Genomic DNA, 21758 nt, shown 5'->3' with positions numbered 1-21758 from the left:
TCAATACTAGCGATAGTATCCAGACTCATCTTGATTGGCCAATATTTGATTGACAGGCTAAAGCCACTTCAGTATCTTTCGATTGATTTCCTTTGAAGTGTCAATCAAAACCTCTAATTTTTCCCAATACCGGGAATACAATTCAAACTACTTTTTCTCCACTTCAGAAATAATTTTTATAAGGTCTTTGATTCAAACTCGAGTATATTGAGTTGTCGATAACTTGCTTCTAACTAAGGGGAGAGTTAAGAAAAGATTAAACGTTTGCGATACATGGCCAAAGCGTAAAAGAGGAAACTTAACCATCTCTAATTCAAACATCAGAACCTTTTTAGGAGCTAGATCTTAGAGCAAACATAACCAGTGTGGTGTGGAAGGCCATCTCACAACAAAGTAGCAAGTGGAATGTACGACTACATGGGCTCTGTAACATAATTGCAGTTTGAATCTCACCTTCAGAATGATCATTTTGCCTTTGAAAATTCGAAGAAAATGTTCTGGCTCTTTGTTTTGGACGACACGCACCTGCAAAGATTGGAAACGGCATTTACTTTTTAAAAGTCATAACACCTGGGAATTTTAAAGAATGAAAAACATTTGCAAATGAAAAAACAGTGTTTAATGCTTGACATTATCTAAATATACCATATTCTAAAAATGGCAACAATAGCTGCAACAATCTTTGAGCTTTCAAAAAGTAAATGATAGCAACATAGTTTACTTGAACTGGTCCTCCACCAAGTTTTTCATCGAGCTGTTGCGCAAACATGGCGGATGAACCTTTCTCGTCAACACTGCTTTTTGCTCCCTAGAAATCGATCGAGAATTATAAAAAAAAATCATTTTCCATCAACATAAAATATATTTAGCTAAGTCAAGACAGGCAAGTTAGATAAACTAGATTTCCGCTATGCTGCTATGATTCATTCAAGACAGTATTCTAAATACTAATTCAGTTAATCGAAAAATGTTTGGAATAAATTGAGCAAAGCAAAACAAATCTGAAACTAATGCAGCAGCACATTTTGAGGTGGGGGGGGGGGGGGGTTGCTCCGGACAAATTGACAAGTCTTTATGGTAGTTTTTTCACCATTATCTCTGATGTTACAACATCATTATTGTACTTCAACTGAAAAGTGAGGGGGCTACACCCCCCAGCCCCCTCGGCTCTGGCATGCCTAGTGTTAGAAATGGACATGAATATTTGGAATTATGTTACCAAAAATTTTTTTTCATAAACAGTAAAACTGAAGCATTTTTTTAAAATATTTGGTACCCTGTGCTTCCATAATCTAGAACACATCTCTGGCTCTCTTGCTATTCAAATGCCACAAAACATGTTCCCTTGGTTATTTTCCTCCGTAAAAGCCCTTTCTTTTGATACAAGGCTCTCAAGTTTTAGGTCATCATGCCAGTTTGGTGATGTTTTCTTCAAAATAGAGCTAGTAGTAACAGATATGAAATTCGTCACATTTCTTTTTTCTTTTATAATGTATGTCCACAAGAGAGCAACTTTGGTACTTGCAATCAACTGTTCTGCTCCATTTTCTTCTTTTCCTCTCCGCTATTTGGCATATAAATCTTGAGTTTCATACTAAACTTTGCCTTTTCCTCGTTCTAGCCTTTCTTTCAACAAAAGATACTTCACTAGGGAATTAATTCTACAAAAAACATACCTGCCAAAAGTATATGATATGTTGCTCTCTGCCTCTTGGTCTGTACGTATAGAGAAGCACGTAACAGTCTCCTTCGTGAAATGTACCATAACTTGTTTCTGGAACATCAACTTGCTTGAACTTTTCGACGCGCCATATCTGGAAAGTGGTTTGGAAAACATACTGTATTTGGTATGGTATGATATAAGGAAAATTTATTACCCTATTAATGCCAATATAAACCTCAATTAAGGTTTATTAATCAATATATAAGACATCAAAGTTTTCATTTATGTATCCAAAGGAAGCAAACTTTCTTTGGGTATTATCAATTACCCAGATATGATGAGGCAAAGACTACGAAGGAAAAGAATTAGGTATTATTTCATACAGCTATGTGATAAAACTTATGATGCTAGATTTTTTCTGAGTGTAAAACCAGTGTAAAGCGTCCAATAGTCTCAAAAGTAACATCAAATAAATCTGTTTTTTGAAATTCTGAGCTTAACGTTAAAGACATTATCTCCAATAATAGCAAGATGTCAAGGCTCCTTGCAAGAATAGAATTAGAAAGGAAATGCTTGCTATTTTGGCCCAACTTTTTTGTGCAAATGCAAGCCTAAATAACAAAGCAAATATTGCCATGTCACTGACAAACCTTAACATCACCACTTCCATCATCGGGCAACTGCATTTTTGCTTTCTTTGATCTTTCATGCAGCGATGAAGCGTCAAATTGTTTTGCTTCTACAACAGCTGCAAAAGTAAGAAAAACCACTAGAAATTAACTTCTTTATCGAAAATGATTATTAAATGAAAGTCCTTTGCAGGTTTCGTCTGCAGCCTTACAATTACATTTTTTAAAAGTCGTTTATCTAATTCAATCTGCTTTTCAGGCAAGTTAGGCTAATATATACCAAATCGATTTTTAAAAAAATGTATATAAACTATGCAATCTATTGGGAATTCATCGTGCCCCCTCAAATTTTCTTCTAGCGGAGCAGCGGCTTTGATTTGCTACTGATAGCAATGTTTGCGGAATGTTATCAAAGGTGGAACGTGGAATAAGGTGGAATAAGTGCAAAAGGTTAAAAAATGGAAGATAAGGACTAAAAGCAATATTTTCTCACCAACATTTCCACGCTTCGCCTGTCCAAGACCTTGCTGAACTCCAGCTTCTGGCCAGTCCTTAAAAAACTGCTTGAAAATGGGCGTCTCCGCTCCTTCCACTACCCTGGTGACTTGAGTCCAGTTTGGGTAGCCCTTCTGGTTGATGAATTCCTATCAAAAGATCAAATTTTCTTAACAACATTAATTCGGAAGAAAAAGAACAAAGAACAAGGAATGGAGCACTCTAATGTCAATTTCACTGTACCTATGAAAGAGGTTTTCTTAAAAACAATTTGGTCTGCAACCTACTAATTAAAAATTTCAAAAAGTACCATTCTTTTTGTTTTTGTTTTGGTTTATTATTCAAAGTTTCAAAGTTTCAATCAAGATTGTTTGAAAAATACTGTTTTCCTTTTTAGTTTTTCAAATATCTGTGGATTTGAACTAAGTATAGTTTATCTTTTCTTTATTTTCTATTTACTAACAAATCAGCGTAGTATCTAGTTTTTTTCAAAGGAAGAAAAATATGTGCCTCACTCCTCTCCAATAGCCCACTTCTTCTATTGAAGGCAAAGCGTATTGGCTGTAAGTGATAGTGTGAACTCACCATGGCGTTGTTCATGGCTTCCTTCTTCTCTTGTGTCGTGCAGCCTTTCCCGATCCAAGCAAAAACACCACTCGAGCCAGCATCAACAATGAAGCAGTCCTATTGAAAAGCAAACCTCTTTAAAATCGTCTAATTTTTTTACAAGAAACGCACGGTTTAGGTTAAAAATTGTTTTCTCTTAATGTTTAGGCCATTTCGACCTCAAATGTTTTTACTTGTTTCATAAGCACTGGGACAGTTTACTAGCACAACAAAGTCAGTAAATCACGGGTTCTAATGTCTGTTTACATTATATCAAGTCTGCATGAATATTTGACATCAGTTTTCAAGTAAATTTACGTTCAATTGTTTTTGCTTCTACCTTTGTTTAAGTTTTATTTAACATTTTTGCTAAACAAAATTTATTTCTTCTCTTTTTGTGCTTGCCAGTGTTCATTCAAAGCCTCTTAGTCTTTCATTTATTTGGACCAATTAGATTAAAAATAAACAAAAATTATAAGATTAACATAAACATGCCTCAGTTTCATACTTACACTGGGATCGAGGTCATCTTTTGTAAACGGGAATTTTCCTGTTTCCTTGATTTCTAGTTTTCCACTTGCGTCTGAAACTCTGGAAGCAATAATTGAAATTTCTTGACATTAAGCTGTCTTTAAAATGCAATGATTCTAAATTAAAGAATGCTCTCTCGGAACTTATGAAAATGCTACCTTATGAAATTCTTTGTAATGGCGTCTTTACGGAACCTGCATTTCAAAGGCTTTATGCAACATATTCTGAGCATTATTCACATTCATCCCGCAATCATTTAGGGCCTAAACTAAATTTCCAATGTTGTTTCAAGCCGTGCTAGAAAAAAGTTTTCATGTGTTCAAATTGATGACTGTTTTAACCTCAAAACACCTGTGAGGCAAGAGGATGTAATTGGGTAGTGATGTTGAATGTCAATGGCATACGAAAGGAAGGCTGGAAATTAAGAGTTAACTTTCATTAAGGCATGGAAACCTGGACTTGCACGATTTTCTAATAAGGAAATTAATTTTTCAAATAAGCCCCTACGCAATGCTGGGAATTAGGTTTTTGGCTTGATCTGTAATCCCGATCTCATTTCAAAACCATTAATTATATATTTCAATTTATCCTAAATGTACACAATCTTTGTTAAGGAAGTTTTGTATGTCCAACATAAATTTAAGCGGATGCATCTACTTTCACTGAGAAATTGATAGAAGCAGCCGATAAATGGTCTGAGTAACAGGTTGTAAGGATTTGCAGATTGTCATTGCTCAGTAAGTTGAAATAAGGTCTTCACAGTTGCGGTCAACAATTAGTAACCAGGAAAGACCGATCTGCCGCTCAGGTAAACTTTCAGCCTTATTTTTTCTTACTTAGATAAACTGAATCCGAAAAAAATGAACAATCGTATTCAAGTTAGTATTTGTTTATATGTTGACGATTTGTAAATGGGGGTTCCTCTGTTCTTGAGAGCAATATGATTGCAGGGGCGTACCGGGGCTGGCTGTAACTTTTGTAGAAAACAGATAGATGCTCGTTTTCATAGACAGACGTAGGTGGATATTTTTGTTGCTCTACTATCCGATTTTCATTCCTGACTGTCCTGGGGTCAGCTGCTCTGATCCACACCCCTCAATACTCAACTTTCTTCATCAAAATCCATTTATGATCTGGTCTCTGGAGATGCCATCGAACAACGTCTGCTTAGGTCTACCTCTACAAGCGCGGATCTAGCCTGAATTCTGACCTATGCAAAAGTTGTCAGAAAGAGAAGCAACGCCCTTTCGTGTTGGAAACGCCCAGATTTTTCTGAGTTAAAATTCAGTATCACTTATAATAAATAGGGGGTTCCAAAAAGGAATTTCGAGGAAACGACTCGCTAAGAGAAGACTTTACCTGCAATTCGAAGGAAAAGGTTTTTGAATTTCCCAACTCCGATAGGATTCGAACCTGGGCAACCCGCATTCCGAACGCACCACTACACTACAGAACAGAACGGGTGACTGACTGGCTAGAATAAGTTCCTTAGCAGGGGTGAAGCGGTGATTGTCAATTTCCATTTTATTGGTTGCAACAAACAGCTGCATAGGTCAACTGTAAGCAATTGCATAGGTCAACTCTGATTCCTATTGGTTGGCTGAACCGCTGCAGAGGCAAGCTCAACTTCTGATTTGATAAATCAAATCTCACCTATGCTAGCGCCAAAGATTGCAGAGGTGAAGTACACTCTGAACTGGCTTACAAGGCGTTTGCATAGGTCAAACAAGAGGTGATTGACTCTCGAGGGACAAACAAGTTTCTGGATTCAGAAAATACGGACCAGATAAATGCCTAGAATCGTCACCCGGCTATTTTGTGCAAAGGCTGAAAGATAGTCAGCAAACAATATGCCCTGTCTTCTGCATGTTGTTGGTATCAACGGGGGCAGATCTAGGACGGACGTTGCTAAAGAATTTTCCAAAGAAACTCTTGATTAAACATTTTTAAAGTTTCCATTTTATTCTGCTGTTGTTAACATCTGACTTATGCTTGTGCATAGGTCGCTGTTGTTTGGATCCGCCTCTGCTCTATACCCGTTCCTTTCAACCTCGGTATCCATCAAAACCCAGACTGCGTCTTCATTTCTCTCACACGTCACATGTCTAAACAACTCCCCACATAAAGGACATTCGACAAGCCATTTTCTATGAGAACAAGAGGTGGGGATGTTTTTGCAGCCCTATCTTCACTTTTTTTTTTTTTTTTTTTTTTTTATATTCTCATAAAATTTTACAAAACAGACAACTACAAGACGATACCACAGGGAGCATGGAAATACATAGCAACCCTGTGGCCATTACATTAAACATATTTGATTCAAATTAAGGTTGCATTAAATGTTGCAAATTACATGTTACAGATTACTAATAATTAAAGACATTTACAATTTGGATGTTAAAACAAAAACAAGGACAAACTACATTGACGAAACAAAACAAGAACAATGAAAGACAAATTACATAGGAGAGAAGATTTATAAAACTACTTAATGAAACCTTTCAGAGGTCTGAATATATTTTAATGTTGCCTCAAGAATTTTTGTATTTGAATTTAAAGATAATTTTTCATGACCATAAAGAATTATTTGCAGTAAAGCTTCATTCGAAAGGTTTGTTAATCCATGGGGTTGCAATATAGCCCTCACATTGTCAAGAAGATCACGTCTATCTGTATCATAAGCATGGCAGAGCAGCAAAAAGTGTTCCGTATCCTCAATACCATCATTTACTGGGCACAAAGGATTCAGGGTATCACTGAAGTTATGTTTGAATTTGTGAAAATTCAGCTTGCTAAGTCCAACACGAAGTTGTGTCAAAATGGATAAACCTTTTGGGTCGTGGATGTTGTAGACTAGCTTTTTTGTTGGACGGATAAATGCAAATAGTTGTTTTTTGAAAGCACTTACTGAGTGGGATTGTTTGATCTCTGGGTCGAGTTTTTCCCATTCAGATAAACAATTTGGATAAAAACTAGCTTTAAATTTCTCAGTTCTCGCGTGTATTTGCCCTACTGAAGCCTGTCTGCGAAGAATGTAGCCTGATTTCTGAAGTTCGGGTATAGGGCTTCTAGTGTAATCTGGTGTCAAGTTATTGATTATTTTAAAGAAAGAAACAAGGCGTCTACTCCATCGTCGGTGGTTTAGCGATTCCCATCCGAGTTCATCATAAATTTTTTGGCACGATGTGCCTTTCCAAGCCCCAGTTATTGCTAATGCGGCAGAGTATTGAATGGACTCGAGTTTTTCTATCGAATTGGTCAATGTAACAGTTTGGCTACAATCATGAGTATTTTGTGGAATGTGATATATTACGTCACCATAATCCAGATGGGGACGGACATAGAGTTTATACATTTCGTTGAGCGTATATCGCGGCATATACTTTGAAAGGAATCTCAACATCCCTATGCCTTGTTTACATTTAGAAATAATTGATTGAAAGTGACTAGCGAATGATAGTTTAGAATCAAGTATAATACCGAGGTGTTTGTGCTCGTGGACCTTCATTACTGGAATATTATTAAAAAAGATAGGAGGATGATTCGTTGGAGTTTTCTTTTTGGAAAAGATGACCTCAACTGCTTGCTTAGTTGGGTCAGGATTAAAAGTCATTCGCCAATTGTGTGCCCAAAGCTTGATGAGGTTTAAATCATGGTTCAAATCACGTGCAGCTTCATGTGGGTCGTTTACAACTGTGAAGATCGATGTGTCATCGGCGAATAGTTTCACATTACACGTTAAGCCATCTGTCAAGTCGTTGATATAAATTAGGAAGAATAGAGGACCGAGGATAGAGCCTTGGGGGACTCCAGATGAAATACTACCCCATTTAGAAGTTCTTCCATTCAAAACAGTGCGCTGCTTTCTATCATTGAGAAAGCTTTGCATTAGTGTTAGTAATTTACCAGAGACACCACATCGGCGTAGCTTGTATATGAGACCTAGATGCCAGACCCTGTCAAAGGCCTTTGAAATATCGAGAAAAACGGATCGGACATCTACCGTGGGATTGCAGTCGAAAGCAGTAAATATGGAGTTGACTGTAGTATGGAGTCTTCACTTTTCATCTTTCTTCAGTTGGTTTTCGCTTAATTTATGATAATTAATCAATTTATGACGTTATTTTGCAATATTTAAGGTGTACAAAGCCCGAAAATTGCCTATGAGGATTAAATAGGGTTGCGAAATAGAAGAATAGGAATTAGCGGTCTTAGATGAATTTGATAGAAATCTAGACAATTTCAAAAGTTTTGTCATGAAATTCATTTGTATCATCAAATCTATCATATCAATGCTGCAAATTTGTTGCCAAAGCAATTCATTTGAAGCTGTGCCTGCTATATCGTTTATATTGTTTCACAAACGAATACTGCTTTCTGATCTACCTAAATGATTTCATCAAATTTTTTGTCGACAGGTGGGGAAAATGGGAATAGAGTGTGCCTATTCCATCTACCAGTCAGCACTCCAGTTGCATTCGAGCTTCTTACTTGTTCTTCAGTCGCTGAACACCATAATTGCAATATTGAACGTAGCGTCCAATAGCGCCCTTTTGTACGGTCTCTTCAAAACGAGGCAAACAAGAAGAATTTCGACGAGATTGATCTTCATAATGTCGTTAGAAGATTTCATATTCGGCCTTTTGTCTCAACCATTAGTGACTGTGGCTTTATCTGAACAGTTTCAAAGGACGTGCATTGTGCACATCATTGCACAGATCACAACAACGGCCTGGGCCTATTCCTCTTTTTGTATGGTCTCTCTTGTGGCATTCGACAGATATATACACATGAGATATTTAGAGCGTTACCCAGTAATCATGACAAAGAAAAAAGCACTTAAACTTGTAATCATTTGCCTAGCAGTCCCACAAGCTGCTGCAACTGGAACAACTATAGCATTGGTAAATCTTCAAATTGTTGTAGCTAAATGGATCTACATGGTAATGTGGACCTCGTGTCTTCTTCTTACGTCCACGTTTTACATAAAAGCCACTTTAGCTGTCAGGAACCGTGTTTCGCCTTCGGGTGACTTTTCAAGAAGAAATATGTTAGGCCCATGCAGAATATTTTCTCGTGTGGCTAAGAAGATAATAATTTGCTTTTTTGTAGTTCTGTCCCCATTTATAGTCTTAACTGTTATTCGACTAGCTTTGAATTGGCTCCATACCGAAAAACAAGTTTACATCGAGTTTCTTTTTTGGATAAGTTACATGTTAGGATTTAGCTATGCATTCTTTAATACAATCAAAGTCATTTCGTGCAACAAAGCAGTCTAAAAAGTGTTATTTAAGTACGTACCTTGTATGGAGATTAATAATGTTGAGAGCTAGAGATACAAGAAGGGAGCCAGAGATGCAATAAATCTTTATTACCAAATAAAGCAAAGAGCGTGGTAAAGAACGGGTCCCAAATCGAGGTCAGAATTATGGTCATAGATGAAGTCAATAGGAAGCAGATGAAAAGGTGAGAAAGGTCAGTCATATGCTATGGCAAGATTCTAGATAGAGCAGACAGAAACCAGATGATGTAGCATTTATTTAAGCTCCGTACCTGTATAATTTGACTTGAACTTGAGTCTTCTTCTCGAATTCTGCGTCATCCCCGGCCTCGTCAGCAGATGCAATAGGACCTTTGGAGCCAAGAACATCAAAGAACTTTCCTTCTGGGTCACGTCCGGAGTCTGGAAGAAGAAAAAAGCAGACTATTTCCAAAGTCTTGATCTTCAAACATTTCAAAGGAACGAGATAAGTAAAATCAAAACTGTGCATCTTTAATGATTATTTCTGCGATTTTCCATTCCAATAATTTTTTTATATTTATCCTAAAGATAAATACCTATTATACAACCCTTTCAAAAAGGCATCTTGTGCTGAGCTGCAACTTCAATAACGCAAGAAGCAGCTTCTAGTTCTACATACCGATAACAACAATTTTTGCTTTCCCTCCTCGTTCCTCATCGCGAATCTTTCTTGCTACCTCAGTTCCCTATAATATTAAATCTTGCAATATTAAATCCTGTAATATTGAATATCAAGTCCTCTTGTTTAATGAATTGATTAAATTTACTTGCAAAATCGTACGACACCAGGCATGCAAAATAAGTATGTAAAATGTCTTAGTACCAAAGTAAACAAGATCTTTATTTGATCTAATCCCTTATGTATTTGTACCAATTGAAGCTACTTTGAAATCTGACAAAGCATGACTTGGTCTTAGCAATACCATGTTTTTGGGCGTGGGCCCTTTCGTAGCTGACGGTTCATCTCAGTCCTCTGACATTATCTTGAACCAGTGGCATATGGTAACATTTACAAAACATTTTTAAGCATGCAACTCATTGGTTTTTAGGTTTAAAGAATAACTTTACAGCTACCACGAGCCTACCTTGATCCGTTCCTTTTTGCTGCTTTCTTTTCCGTTCCAGCAATAAATAGTTTTGCCATCATCAAGAACAAATACATCCCCATGATTAAGTGACTTATAACTCAATTCAACCTTGAATAAAGAAAGCAAGCAAAATCGACATTAATCGAAATTAATCAAGAATATTTCATTCTACAATATCGATATTTCTGACATTTTTTGAAGAATTGTGGAATCTTTTGTCGTGAATATTTGAAAGCAATTTCATCGCAAACGTTATTCATGATTTCACATCCTTTAACAAGCTCACAGTGTAACTCAAAATACTAAATACAATCTTGATGGACCTTGGCGGTTAACTATTTGACAAGAAAACAATGAAAATTTCATTTTGAATAGGTAGTCAAGATACGACCAGACGACAACCAGACACAGGAAACCATCTGTGTAAACGGTTAGAAGAGAAAAAGAAAGCATTTATTCAGACATAAAAATCATTGTTTACCATGCCATTTTACTGTGATTTATCCCATATAGACAGAGCTGGGATATGTTCCAGTTACAGCCTATTCATAATCTAGAACACAGACATCAAAGGCCAGATATTAAGGTATCGTGTCCACATTAAGGCGACTCGTTGTCCATGTCGAAAAGGCTACATTGTCTTCAATGCAGCATACGTATTATAATATGTAGTGCTACAATGTAGCTGAAATTAGTTTAAGTTAGTAGTTTTTATTAGAACTTTTGAATGTCCTATAAGATTTTTAAAATACGATATCTGGTGTGTGTTTTGGAACGACGTATGTGTCTGCCCTTAGCTATCTTGCGTTATCAGAAACTCAAGTAACCAATTGCTTGGCTATAGGTCACGAGAGCAAATAAAATGACCGAGTAGTGTCCGGAAACCATGAACCAGCTAATTTTCTAAAAAATGCTGACAAAAAGGAAAAAAATTAACTATACATGACGTAAGCTGCAAGAACAAGCAAGGCTTACCTGCTGTACACGAACATTTCGCTTCCCTTTTACATGAAGTAGCTTCTTCACATAGGCATCTCTGTCTACCTTTTTAAAGCCTGAATCAATTCCTCCTTCAAGGTACCTAATATCCGTTTAAAGAGAGAAAAAAGCATGAATAATAGAATTAATGATATATATTTATATAGAGAAATAGCCAGAATTTGAATATATCCAAGAGTCACCTAATAGAGAAGTTTTTTTCTTAGCTATGGTCTTAAGAGACATATTGAACCTGAAACACATAGGGTAGAAAAGATAAAAAATAAAGTTGTTGGTTTCAGTTATAAGAAAAAAGTAGAACGCTTTGTTGAAATCCTGAAATGCTGGGTTACAATATGTTGGCAAAAGCCTAAATTGCTTCAGGATATGTAAAAAAGTACATATTTTACGTTATTTTAAATTATTATTTTTGTTTGAAATTGGACTTTTCTTGTTTCCTTCTGAATACTCCTCGTTCACAATGAGAGTTCAGCATTTTGAACTGATGATGTTAATCAGACTCTTATTTTTCGCAATTTATACTTAAATCTAAATACTGATCATCTTTGCGATTCAGAGCTATTAGTTTCTTAAAATCTACTCACTGGACTCCCTGTGGGAAAATTGACAGGAATTTTCTAGATTCGTGGTTTTGAGTTTCTCTGTACTGCACAGGGTATCCACCCAAATAGTCATCTAACTCGACAGTCTTGTAGGCAGCAATGCCACATTCATCCTAGACAACAAAAATAGGTGAAAATATAGATAAAAATGAAATATGCTGTGTGTGACAACATGAGCACGTAGCCATTTTAAACTTAACAATAAATTTGGCTTCAAAGAATCCTTAATGAGCAGTTGGTTTATTTAAGTAGTCTATAATTTATTGCACACTTGAGGGCACTTTAAATGATCAATGAAATTAACATTCAGAAAGGGCACGAGCACCCATCCTTGAAGGAACTTCTGCATACAATTCTGGAATATCTCAATGTTTACAAAACCGCAGAAAGCAATAACGTTTGCGATGTTTAAAAGTTTTACCCCTATTTAGCAAAACAACTGAAGCTGGAAAAATACATCACAAAATGGCCCTATGAACCCTGCCAGAATGTCTTCGAATGTATTCTAAATTTGTTCGTAATCAATATACCTGTGTGGTTTTTTCTCCAAGCCAAAAATGAATATCCCACTCGATTTTGTCTTTGTTTTTCTTCGTCTAAAACAGTCAACGATGAATAAAATCTCATCTTATCTGGAAAAATGCTGCACTTATTTTATCAAACAACGTAACATTGAGCATGTGGATAAGAAATTATCTATTCATTAATAACAATGATGATGACAATACTCCGTCTCGAGAGTGAAAAAACAAAACAAGCTAGTTGCAGCAAATGTTATAAGACTAAAGAAAAAATTTTTAAGTACATGTAATGATAAGAATGAAAATATTAAGAGAATTCAAATTGCTTCGGTATCCACATTTACGCAAGCTGCAATTTATGCGCGTGTTTAAACTTCTCAAAATTACGACGTGGATATTTAGAAAAACGTTACTAACAGTGCAATAATATGAGGTGTTTTAACGACTTTTAAGGAAATAAATCAGAAAATGGCTCAAAACATATACGGCAAAACCGGTCAATTATCTGAAAAATAGGTCATAAAAATGTAATTTTATGTTTTTTTTATTTCAACCATTTAGCCAAAATAAAATACCTCTAAAGATAAACGATCAGCTGAATATGTCAAAAATCGGGTGAGATATGCCAAATGAAAGATTTGAAGTTTTCCAACAGATTTGAAGAATAAGAGCCTGTGCTCATTTAGCCATATACAAGCCAATTCGTAACACAATTAACTGATTTTGTACATTTATTCGTACTTCAGGAGCTTTTCCAGGTTATAGGATTCAAATTCAAAAATACTAAAAATATTTTTTGACGTCAACACTGAAGAATTTTTTCACCCTATTCAACCCGTGAAAAAACACTCCTATCACAAGAAACTGTTAGCAAATCTAAAAACTGGAAAGAGCTCCAAGAATGCAAAGCTACTAAGATGAAAAACACTCTTCATCTTGGCTAAATTTCTAAGGGGTACATACCACAAGGACTATGTAGGAATCACCAGAGTAAAATTTCCCGTGTGACTTTGGATCTTGTGCAACAACCTTCAGGTTCTGCAGAGAGAAGCAAATTATCACGATGATTCAATGCCAAAATAGTTACAACAAGCTCTGTGATTTCGACTAGTCTTCCATTGCAACATTGGACTCTGTTCTAGAGAAATTTCTCTAGAGATATTTGTAGCAAGTATAGCTGGTCACAATATGGACTTCTTGCATACGTAGCCCCGTTGAGAAGATTTTGACATGACCGCCTTTGCGCATTGGAAAACCTTAAACGAAATGTTTCTTTTATGAAGCAGATTCGCAGCTATTATTGTTCATAGGAGGCTTTGAGCCTCTCCAGAATTTATAAAAATCCTTTGTTTCCAATGATATTTTTCTTCTGTTCCTTTTGTGGTACCTCTCCAATAATCCTATCCTTCCTAAAATACTAGTATAAAGTACACACTTTCATAATGTTCGTTGAAGACTTTGTTAGACACGAGAACGTGCTTCATTTTTCAGTATGCAGTAGAGAGAAGACGGTAAACGTGCTCTTCTTCCTGCCCCCAGACGCTCATACTGTTGTGACTCTTAGCGTGATTCTCTATGAACAGGATTAAACAAAATAATTGTTTGAAATTTTCCTCTATTTCTAAGTCAATTCCTTACTACATTTTATTGGTCGTAAACATATGTAGATGTCTTCGGGGAACCGAATAAATCTAATGGAAAAAGAGATGCCGTTGCTCGAAACATATAATGTGTTCTAGAGATCACGCTTTTTTCAAGAACAGCCACTTTTTACATAACGTCCTTTAACACCAATGTTCGGCATCAGCTCTCTTTATGAATGATTGGGGTTACTCATTGCCAATAAATAAATAGACCATACAGGCCGATCCATCCTTAGTAGCTTCTGTGGCAGATAGAAAAATGAATATTTTGTGGATCTGTTGGTAAATGTATAAATTTAATGGCTGCAAAACAATGTCTGCTTAAGGCAATTAAAAAAACCTAGCCATACCCCTATTTCCACTCAATCATCAATTTCAACATCGAAAGTGTACGAACATCGAAGATCATGTCTCTGAAAATGTAGGAGGAGACTAGTCCCCATACCCCCTACAACGCTGCTCATTAACAAAGAAGAACGTTCGCATTCCAGAACAGTTTCTAGCAAGAGCGATTGCATGTCAGCAATAATTTCTGTCAATTTTTGCAGCCCAAAAACATCGAAGCAATTAGGATTTAACGGGAAATAACTCATTTTAAGGAGTATTGTGCGGACAAAGAGTGACTGTGGCTTAAACTGAGGTTTTGGTGGTCATAACATGTTTGTACAAATTCAAATAGAAATAAGTAGGCCCGTCGAAACCAGGGGGGTTGGGGGCTGCCCCCCCAAGTATTGTCAAACAGTAGCATGGATCCTTTATAACAGTGTACTGAATGAGAAGGAAAACAATGGACAGCCCCCCCCCCCCCCCCCCCCAATATGAATTTCGTTCCGTTGGCACTGATAAGGGACGTTAAGGTGCATTTACAACTAGAGTTTCTTAAATTTGATTCTTTCGGTGAATAAAATGAATAAAAAATGCAAAATTAGAATGCCGAAAACTTTTACATCCTTGCCTAAGAGCGAACAATGCTTTGGTAAAAAAAGCGACATGACAGTAATTTGCGTTCGAAATGGTTCTTCAATGTCATGCTGTTGACGCACATTAACGTGTTTTGTGAAATATGGCAAATCAAGCCGGATGAAATTTACTCAAAATTATAAATAAATTTATCTCCCAGAGGTGGGACGCACACGATTGCTCCCCCCTCTACCATCGACCCAACTTTCAGCTGTCTCGCTGTATTAAAAAAGTAAACTTCCGCATATGTCTGTGACATGACATCTTTGATAGTTGTACCAAATAAGCAAAGATCACAACAAAAAAGATTTCACACCAACCTCAATTCTCCAAATTTCGATTCCAGGAACTTTGCCACTGTCTATAAAAGCTGGATCTGCGGCTGTGCTCGGCATTTTTAGCTGATATCAATTCTAAAATATCACTGCAATAAAAATAGCAAACTATGCAAAACCTTAGAAATATAAGAATAAATGCTTCTACAGGTGTCACTATTTACCCAACGGAATCGAATAATGAAAACTGTCACCGAATAACATTATACAGTAGTTCACCATTCAACATGTCTAAGCAGCATTAGCAAAGTGTCCACCTAGACAACCCATGTGATAAGCATGCACATTTGGTGGTAAAGAACTTTAACCGAGCGGAAGAGAGAACGTCATGACTCGATTAAATCATCCAAAAAGCGCATTATTTGGTAGAAAAAAATAGATGTTTTGGGCACCTTCTAGGTCAACAATTTTGACTGAATTCAAGCATGTCGATCTTGCTGGAAAATTATTTCTGTTTTTCAAGCTAAAAGATGGGTTTCGCAGACATTTTGTTTCAAACCACATCGACGTTTAGATTTTAAGTGCTTTGAATTTTAATTCATTGCCAACACAAAAATATAGGTGCCAACAAGAAACTGGCGAGGAGGCAGTTTCTCAAAAATCAAAACAGGAGAAGATACAATTCTTTAGGTTAAAAATTACGTATTTGCATATCAAGACTAAAAATTTCCATTAAATTCCCTTTTATTATATGAGTCAACTTTGTATGATAAATTCTGACTATATTGACCCCAGGTAAGAAAAAGTTGTCCCGGGGCCAGAATATATTACTGGGTTCGCTAAATTCAGTAGGAGAATGGGTCCAACGTAAAGGAAGAGGATCAAGGCAAAAATAGGTGAAATTAAAGTCAACTTTGTAGGATAAACTCCCATTCGTTGTTAATTCCAGCCTAATAAATGCTGTCCCGGGGCCAGAATACGTTGCGAAAAGATACTGCTGAAACGCAAAGGAAGATATTCTGTATTGATTCACCTTTGGTCGTGCATGTTAAAAACCATGTGAGTCTTTAAGGTGCGATGAAAATACAACTTGATAAATTTAGTCGCTATTTTAATCTTGGTGAAAACCATACTGATGAAAGCGGAAAAAGACAAAGCAGAAATCTGACAAATAAGGATTCCGAGATCTTGAAATTAATCCATTCTTCGAGGTTTTACATACGTGGATACACGGCAATCTTCCGAAATGGAGGTTATGCTGGAAATTTCTTGCTGCAAATTGGCAGAGGATTAACGCAAATTGGCAGAGGATCAATTCTTTTCTAGGCAGGAAAAGGGGGTTAAGAAAAGTTACAGCAAAGAGTACTTCTTTGGCAAGCAAGAAGTGGCAAGCGATGTAAATATAAAACAGTCTGAAATGAGAACAATTGGCGTAGTTGAATATAAATGAGGCAACACTTTACCCAAGCGGTTTTATTTGACATCAAAAACATAACTAACCCTCACTCTACTTTACCTAGTTGTAATGATAACAACCTAACTTATAAGATTGATTATAAGTTCAACTCACCATTTATGGCTATAATAGGTTGTGACCTGACGTTAAACAAAATCTTTTAAAGGTTACTCTAAAATTCACACATATGACAAAACGGTTTCGATTCGCTTTTAGATAGCCCTCAATACTTCTCAACTCTTGTGTTCACCAGTAATTAATCGTTTTTGCACCATTTGTAGTTGTTTCTTTACATAGTTGTTGAAAGAGAAGAACCATAGACGTGGGAGCCAGGGAGGCACAGGGGCACGTGCCCCTAATTTTCAGATATAGTGGTAAAATTCCGAGTAGCAGCTTACAGAAGTGTCCCTCTTTGACTACATACTACGTGCTTAGCCATTGGCGTAGTCATTATTTTAACTTCCTATGGTTCCCCCCCCCCCCTGATTTTTATATTCATCTGGGTATATAGGCATATAGCATTTATTTTGATATTGTTATGAATACCAAACAAAGTATTCTTGAAATCAGGGTGTAGTTGACATATTGCCTGCTGCTTGGCTGCCGTATTGCTGGTTGCTAAGCTGCTGGTCAGGCTCTCGTCTGCAACCACTTGTTAACTTATATCTAATATATCTTCTATAGAATCCTTTCAAAACAACCAAAAATAAAAAAGTAGCTTATTAGCATAACACAAGTTGCTAGGTGTAAGTTCGATCCTTTCAGATGCAGCTCTATCAACAGGTTGAGCCAAATCTTAGTGAATCCAGGTGCGAAAAGTAAAGTCTATTAATAGAAGCTTTGAAAATAGTCAAAATTTAACGATACGAAATTTCTGAATTAGGATTCTCCCACTTATGTGCCCGTTTCGGACTGTAATTTTTGCTAACAGACAATAATCCCATTTTGCAAGACAAAGTACATGTTTTGTGAAACTTATGAACAGAGCAGCTATAAATACTTTATGTGTTAAATTGCAACCTCATTTCGCTTACGATGAATTCCCTACTGCATTTTATGGAGAATGAATTTGCTTCTGATAATACCATGGAAACTCACCACTTGCAGCCTTTACCCCCAACAAACCAGCGCAAAATTCCCAGGACATGAATTTAAGCAACGTTTGCTTTCAGTAAATTGTACCTGAACGTATTTTAAATGTTGATAAATGGTTTGTTCACAGCAAAGGTTTGAACAAAATGCCACCTGTACGTTGACAATCGGATCATCGGACACTTCAAGGCGCTTGAATTTTGACAAACTTTTCTAAAAGTAAGTATGCTTGAAAATGTCTAATTTATGATTTCCCATGACCAGTGATGGCAAAAGGTCCATCGTTTCGATTCAAATTATTCTTCGAGCATTCGGTAAAACGCAAAACACACTGTAGCACGGTGCTTTGATGCTTGAGTAGATTTTCCAAATCACAGAAAACCTAACGAACCGGTGGCAGAGCCACGGGGGGGGGGGGGGGGAATTTAGGGGACTAGTCCCCCCACTTCTCCAGAAAGTTGGTCCTTGAGATTCTTGCAAACCTGATGAGAAACTTCAAGGGGGGGGGGGGGGTATGTACGTTATCTAGATCGTCACATGTAAATGACATTTCTTGGGAGACAACAGATGTTTCCTCCGGAAGAAAAAGGTTCAAACATGGGAAAAGGGCGTGGTCCAAAAGGGCGTTGTCCCTGACACACCTTTTGTCCCCCCCCCACTTATCCCAGGCTGGAGCCGCCACTGGAACCCAAAGATCAAGTGGAATTGTGGCCTAAAACTAGTGTGTCATATTAATCTTAACTTTCCCTTCTCTATGACCTTTAAATTTTGCGATTCTTAAGAATGTATTTCCCAGATGTTCATATAAAGTATTCGCTGTGCCCCATATCAAGTAGTGCAAGCTAGAATCACGCCACTCAGTTAAGAGATCAAACATATGAAGGGTGCTTTAAATTAGTTGAGAGCTTTTAGCGATCTCAGCCACATATAACAACACCTCTCGCAGCTAGAAGAGCACAAGATTGTAGTTATAAGCAATTTTATGTTTATGAAAGAGATGTATTAAGACAGAAATGAGTTTAATGAGGTGTTAGCTCATTTTAATTGCGGCAGGATTGAGCGGCCTGTTGGCAGTAACCTGTTAAAATGGACAACTTTAAATGCTCTGATACTAGACAAATATTTGAAATGTCAGGGTCTTTTATTATACTGCTTGGCTTAATAGCAGTGTGCAAGAAGCAGGTGAAGAAAGAGAAGGTTCAATTAATGACGGGTTTGGAAGAAAAACAAACCAAAATTCTGCAAAAGTTAATGACTGAGGAGCTTTCCGTTAAGGTGTTGTCAACTGTTGGTTTCAGTTGCAGAAGCACCAGTCAATTATGCAATTCACACAAACAATAATAATATTCTAATTTCAAAATTTGTGCAAATCGCAAATGACATTGTTTTAGACGGATCGTATTGGGAATCTTTTTCTACAACCATATATTTCAGAAAAGAAAATTCGTCTATATCGGATGGAAATTTTTAAATTCGTCTGTACAAGGAGCTAAAACCTATCTTCGTATTAACTTTCTACCCGTTCTTCTTTTAGCTTGTCTCAGACCAAAGTGATGTCAAACTAAATCAAAATGCTCTCGAACCAAGCTGAAGCAATTGATTTAATTTTTGAGGATGCATCCTCAATCCATTATTTCGTCCGAACCAGCATGCTTATGCCGACAGATTTCCCTTTGGTAGTTTGCAAATCAAACCTTGGAATATTTGGGAAACAGAATAGCAAGTTGCGCTTGCCCCTTAAGAAGTTATAACCATGCAATACATGTGTTCACGATTTTGATCTCTAGGTGTCGGTGTTTTGCGGTTGGGTGGATTGGAGTTGATGTTTCAAATAAATGTTGTATAGAGGCTTGTTGAACAGCTTCTCAAAACCAGGAAAAGAATGTGCGGAGAAAAGCTTGCATTGTTGAGAAGCGAAATAGATAACCAAAAGAGCTGACGTTCTAAGAGATTGGTGGAATTTTGGAACTGATTGTTCTTCATTCCAAATATTCCTGGGCTGGCCTGGCAATGGCTCTGAATGCAGAGAGAGAAATATGTTCGCAAATCTATAGTTAGTTTGTATACAGAAATTATCTAGAAATAGAGCGGTTATTTGTCAAATACACTAAAATGCCCAAAACCCGTTGAGGCACCGCTTGGCAAACAAATGGTATTTGGTAAGGTATTAATTATCATAAGCATCAACAGCAGCAGATTGAGAGGCCAAAATACGCTTTCAATCGAGGGTCTTTTTAGGGCCAAAACGTCAACTGAATTACTAGTTAATTGTTAATAGTCAATTGTACACCCTATGCATAGTTGGTTTCATCAACCCCCTGAATAAAACATGGTCATTTCTAAGCGACGAGATGCGAAAAATGAAAACTAAAAAAATTCTCAGTAACAGAAAGAAAAACTGTAGGCGATCTTAACTTTGCTTATAATTTTTTTGCTGAAATTTGATGAATTGGCAATGCAACGAAAAGGAAGAAAAGGGGAAATTTTGAATTTGATAGGAATTTAATTTTTCTGAGAGAAATTAGAATTTGATTTTGAAAAAGCAAAAATAAACACAAATTTGTCTACAAAATATAAAGATCTTCCTTAAAAACTAACATTTTGCTCATGCAAATTTGATGCAAAAGTAAATGCAAAAATTTTTACAAATCATATCAAGCTGGTGGCAACATATAGATAAAAAAGGCGCTGCTAGAAATCTAGAGGCTTTGCAAAGAGTGAAAATTGGAAATTCCAGGGTGAATAGAGGCTTAAATAGGTTACAAATATTTAATTTCTGCGTGAAAAATGAATTCTAACGTAACTTCTCACCTTGAAATGAAGTGCAGCCAGATTCCTTCTCTTCAAAATTGTTTGCAGCAAGTCTAAAGCCTCGCCCGAGTCCCTTGATTTCCTCACCAAAAAACACCAGTCAAGCTGAAAAGACAATTACAAGCAGCGCATTATTGAACCGGCCATCGCATCCTCTTATGGAAAGTAAACAAACACGGCCAATGCGAGGGAAATCGTTGCGAGGGATAAGCAGTAGAGAAACTAGCCAAGCCTACCGTTGAGCAGCACCTTCACGCTGAACTGAGCTTGGCCTCTTGGTTTGTCTGTTGATTTTTATCAACATGTTTGTAACAATTGAAACAGCGTAACTGAGAGAATAAACATTTTACATAATTCAATTTGGATATTAAACAGTTGTTTAATAATTACAAGGAAGGGGATTTTAAAAGATACTAATTAATTATCTGGAATTTGCAAACTTTAATCAATTATAAAAACAATTATACTTGATATTCCCAAGTTTTGAACATATATTTATAAATTGCTAGCTATATCTCGTTGAGGCAACTTCATGAGAAAATTGGTGCTGGTAGACAAAATTGCTTTCCGTTAATTGCTAGATAATGAAAAACACTAAAAAACAAATATTTTTATCTATATATGATTAACATGAATTATGCACTGATATTGTTAAATGAAATGAAAACAGTTTGAAACGTGTTTCCCAAGGATGCCGCCATGGAATAACCCAGTCAATAAAATCACCCGTAGCCTTATCGATGAAAACATTTGGAAGCTAGTCCGACAAAAGCTGTTACTTGTTACAATCTAAGGTATGGCGTCATGCCTTGGCAGGTGTATTTCAAACTAAAGAAATAACTAACAGCTAGTTAACGAAAAACTAACTTTGACTTGGCTGGAATAGAATAGAGATGTTTGTGCTGAACTTCTTCTGCGCTATTGACGAACTCAAGTAGCGCTGTTAGCTTTCACCCCAAAAAAGCGAACTCACATTTTATGTTAAGTCAAGCTACGCTTTTATAGGTCTTAGGGTCTATAATTGTGTTCTTAATTTCAAAACAAGTACATGTAGATGATCATTTTACGTGACAACAGATTCACGT

At 36.6% G+C, this 21758-nt stretch overlaps 1 protein-coding gene and 1 long non-coding RNA gene across 4 annotated transcripts in view; one reads left to right on the top strand and one right to left on the bottom strand.

Annotated features, from left to right (window-relative positions):
* The window catches only part of LOC135686778 (advillin), a 31401-nt gene extending 9665 nt beyond the window's left edge, over positions 1-21736 (bottom strand). The window contains exons 1-17 of one of the 3 annotated variants that reach the window (XM_065203108.2): positions 20910-21736; positions 20674-20778; positions 15360-15463; positions 13400-13474; positions 12446-12511; positions 11898-12028; positions 11290-11395; positions 10312-10422; positions 9846-9912; positions 9478-9607; positions 3906-3984; positions 3373-3471; positions 2786-2936; positions 2314-2411; positions 1677-1814; positions 722-808; positions 454-525 (exon numbers count right to left, since the gene is read on the bottom strand). In XM_065203108.2, the coding sequence (XP_065059180.2) occupies positions 454-525; positions 722-808; positions 1677-1814; positions 2314-2411; positions 2786-2936; positions 3373-3471; positions 3906-3984; positions 9478-9607; positions 9846-9912; positions 10312-10422; positions 11290-11395; positions 11898-12028; positions 12446-12511; positions 13400-13474; positions 15360-15434 (1485 nt within the window). In that variant the 5' untranslated portion in view covers positions 15435-15463; positions 20674-20778; positions 20910-21736. Of the gene's footprint in view, positions 1-453; positions 526-721; positions 809-1676; positions 1815-2313; positions 2412-2785; positions 2937-3372; positions 3472-3905; positions 3985-9477; positions 9608-9845; positions 9913-10311; positions 10423-11289; positions 11396-11897; positions 12029-12445; positions 12512-13399; positions 13475-15359; positions 15464-15593; positions 15723-17868; positions 17989-20673; positions 20779-20909 lie in introns of those variants that run through there. The other 2 variants (XM_065203109.2, XM_065203110.2) reach the window with 2 other exon arrangements.
* Positions 4249-9084, top strand: LOC148960076 (uncharacterized). The gene is made up of 2 exons (XR_016143828.1): positions 4249-4732; positions 8343-9084. It is a non-coding gene; the product is annotated as an uncharacterized LOC148960076 (long non-coding RNA).
* Positions 21737-21758: the final 22 nt, after the last annotated feature.

The sequence above is a fragment of the Rhopilema esculentum genome, chromosome 6, assembly GCF_057945365.1.
Source record: "Rhopilema esculentum isolate cy_ngs chromosome 6, ASM5794536v1, whole genome shotgun sequence".
Classification (NCBI taxonomy): domain Eukaryota; kingdom Metazoa; phylum Cnidaria; class Scyphozoa; order Rhizostomeae; family Rhizostomatidae; genus Rhopilema; species Rhopilema esculentum.
Note: the sequence above shows the minus strand (reverse complement) of the source record. Positions and strands in the feature narration are given on the sequence as shown.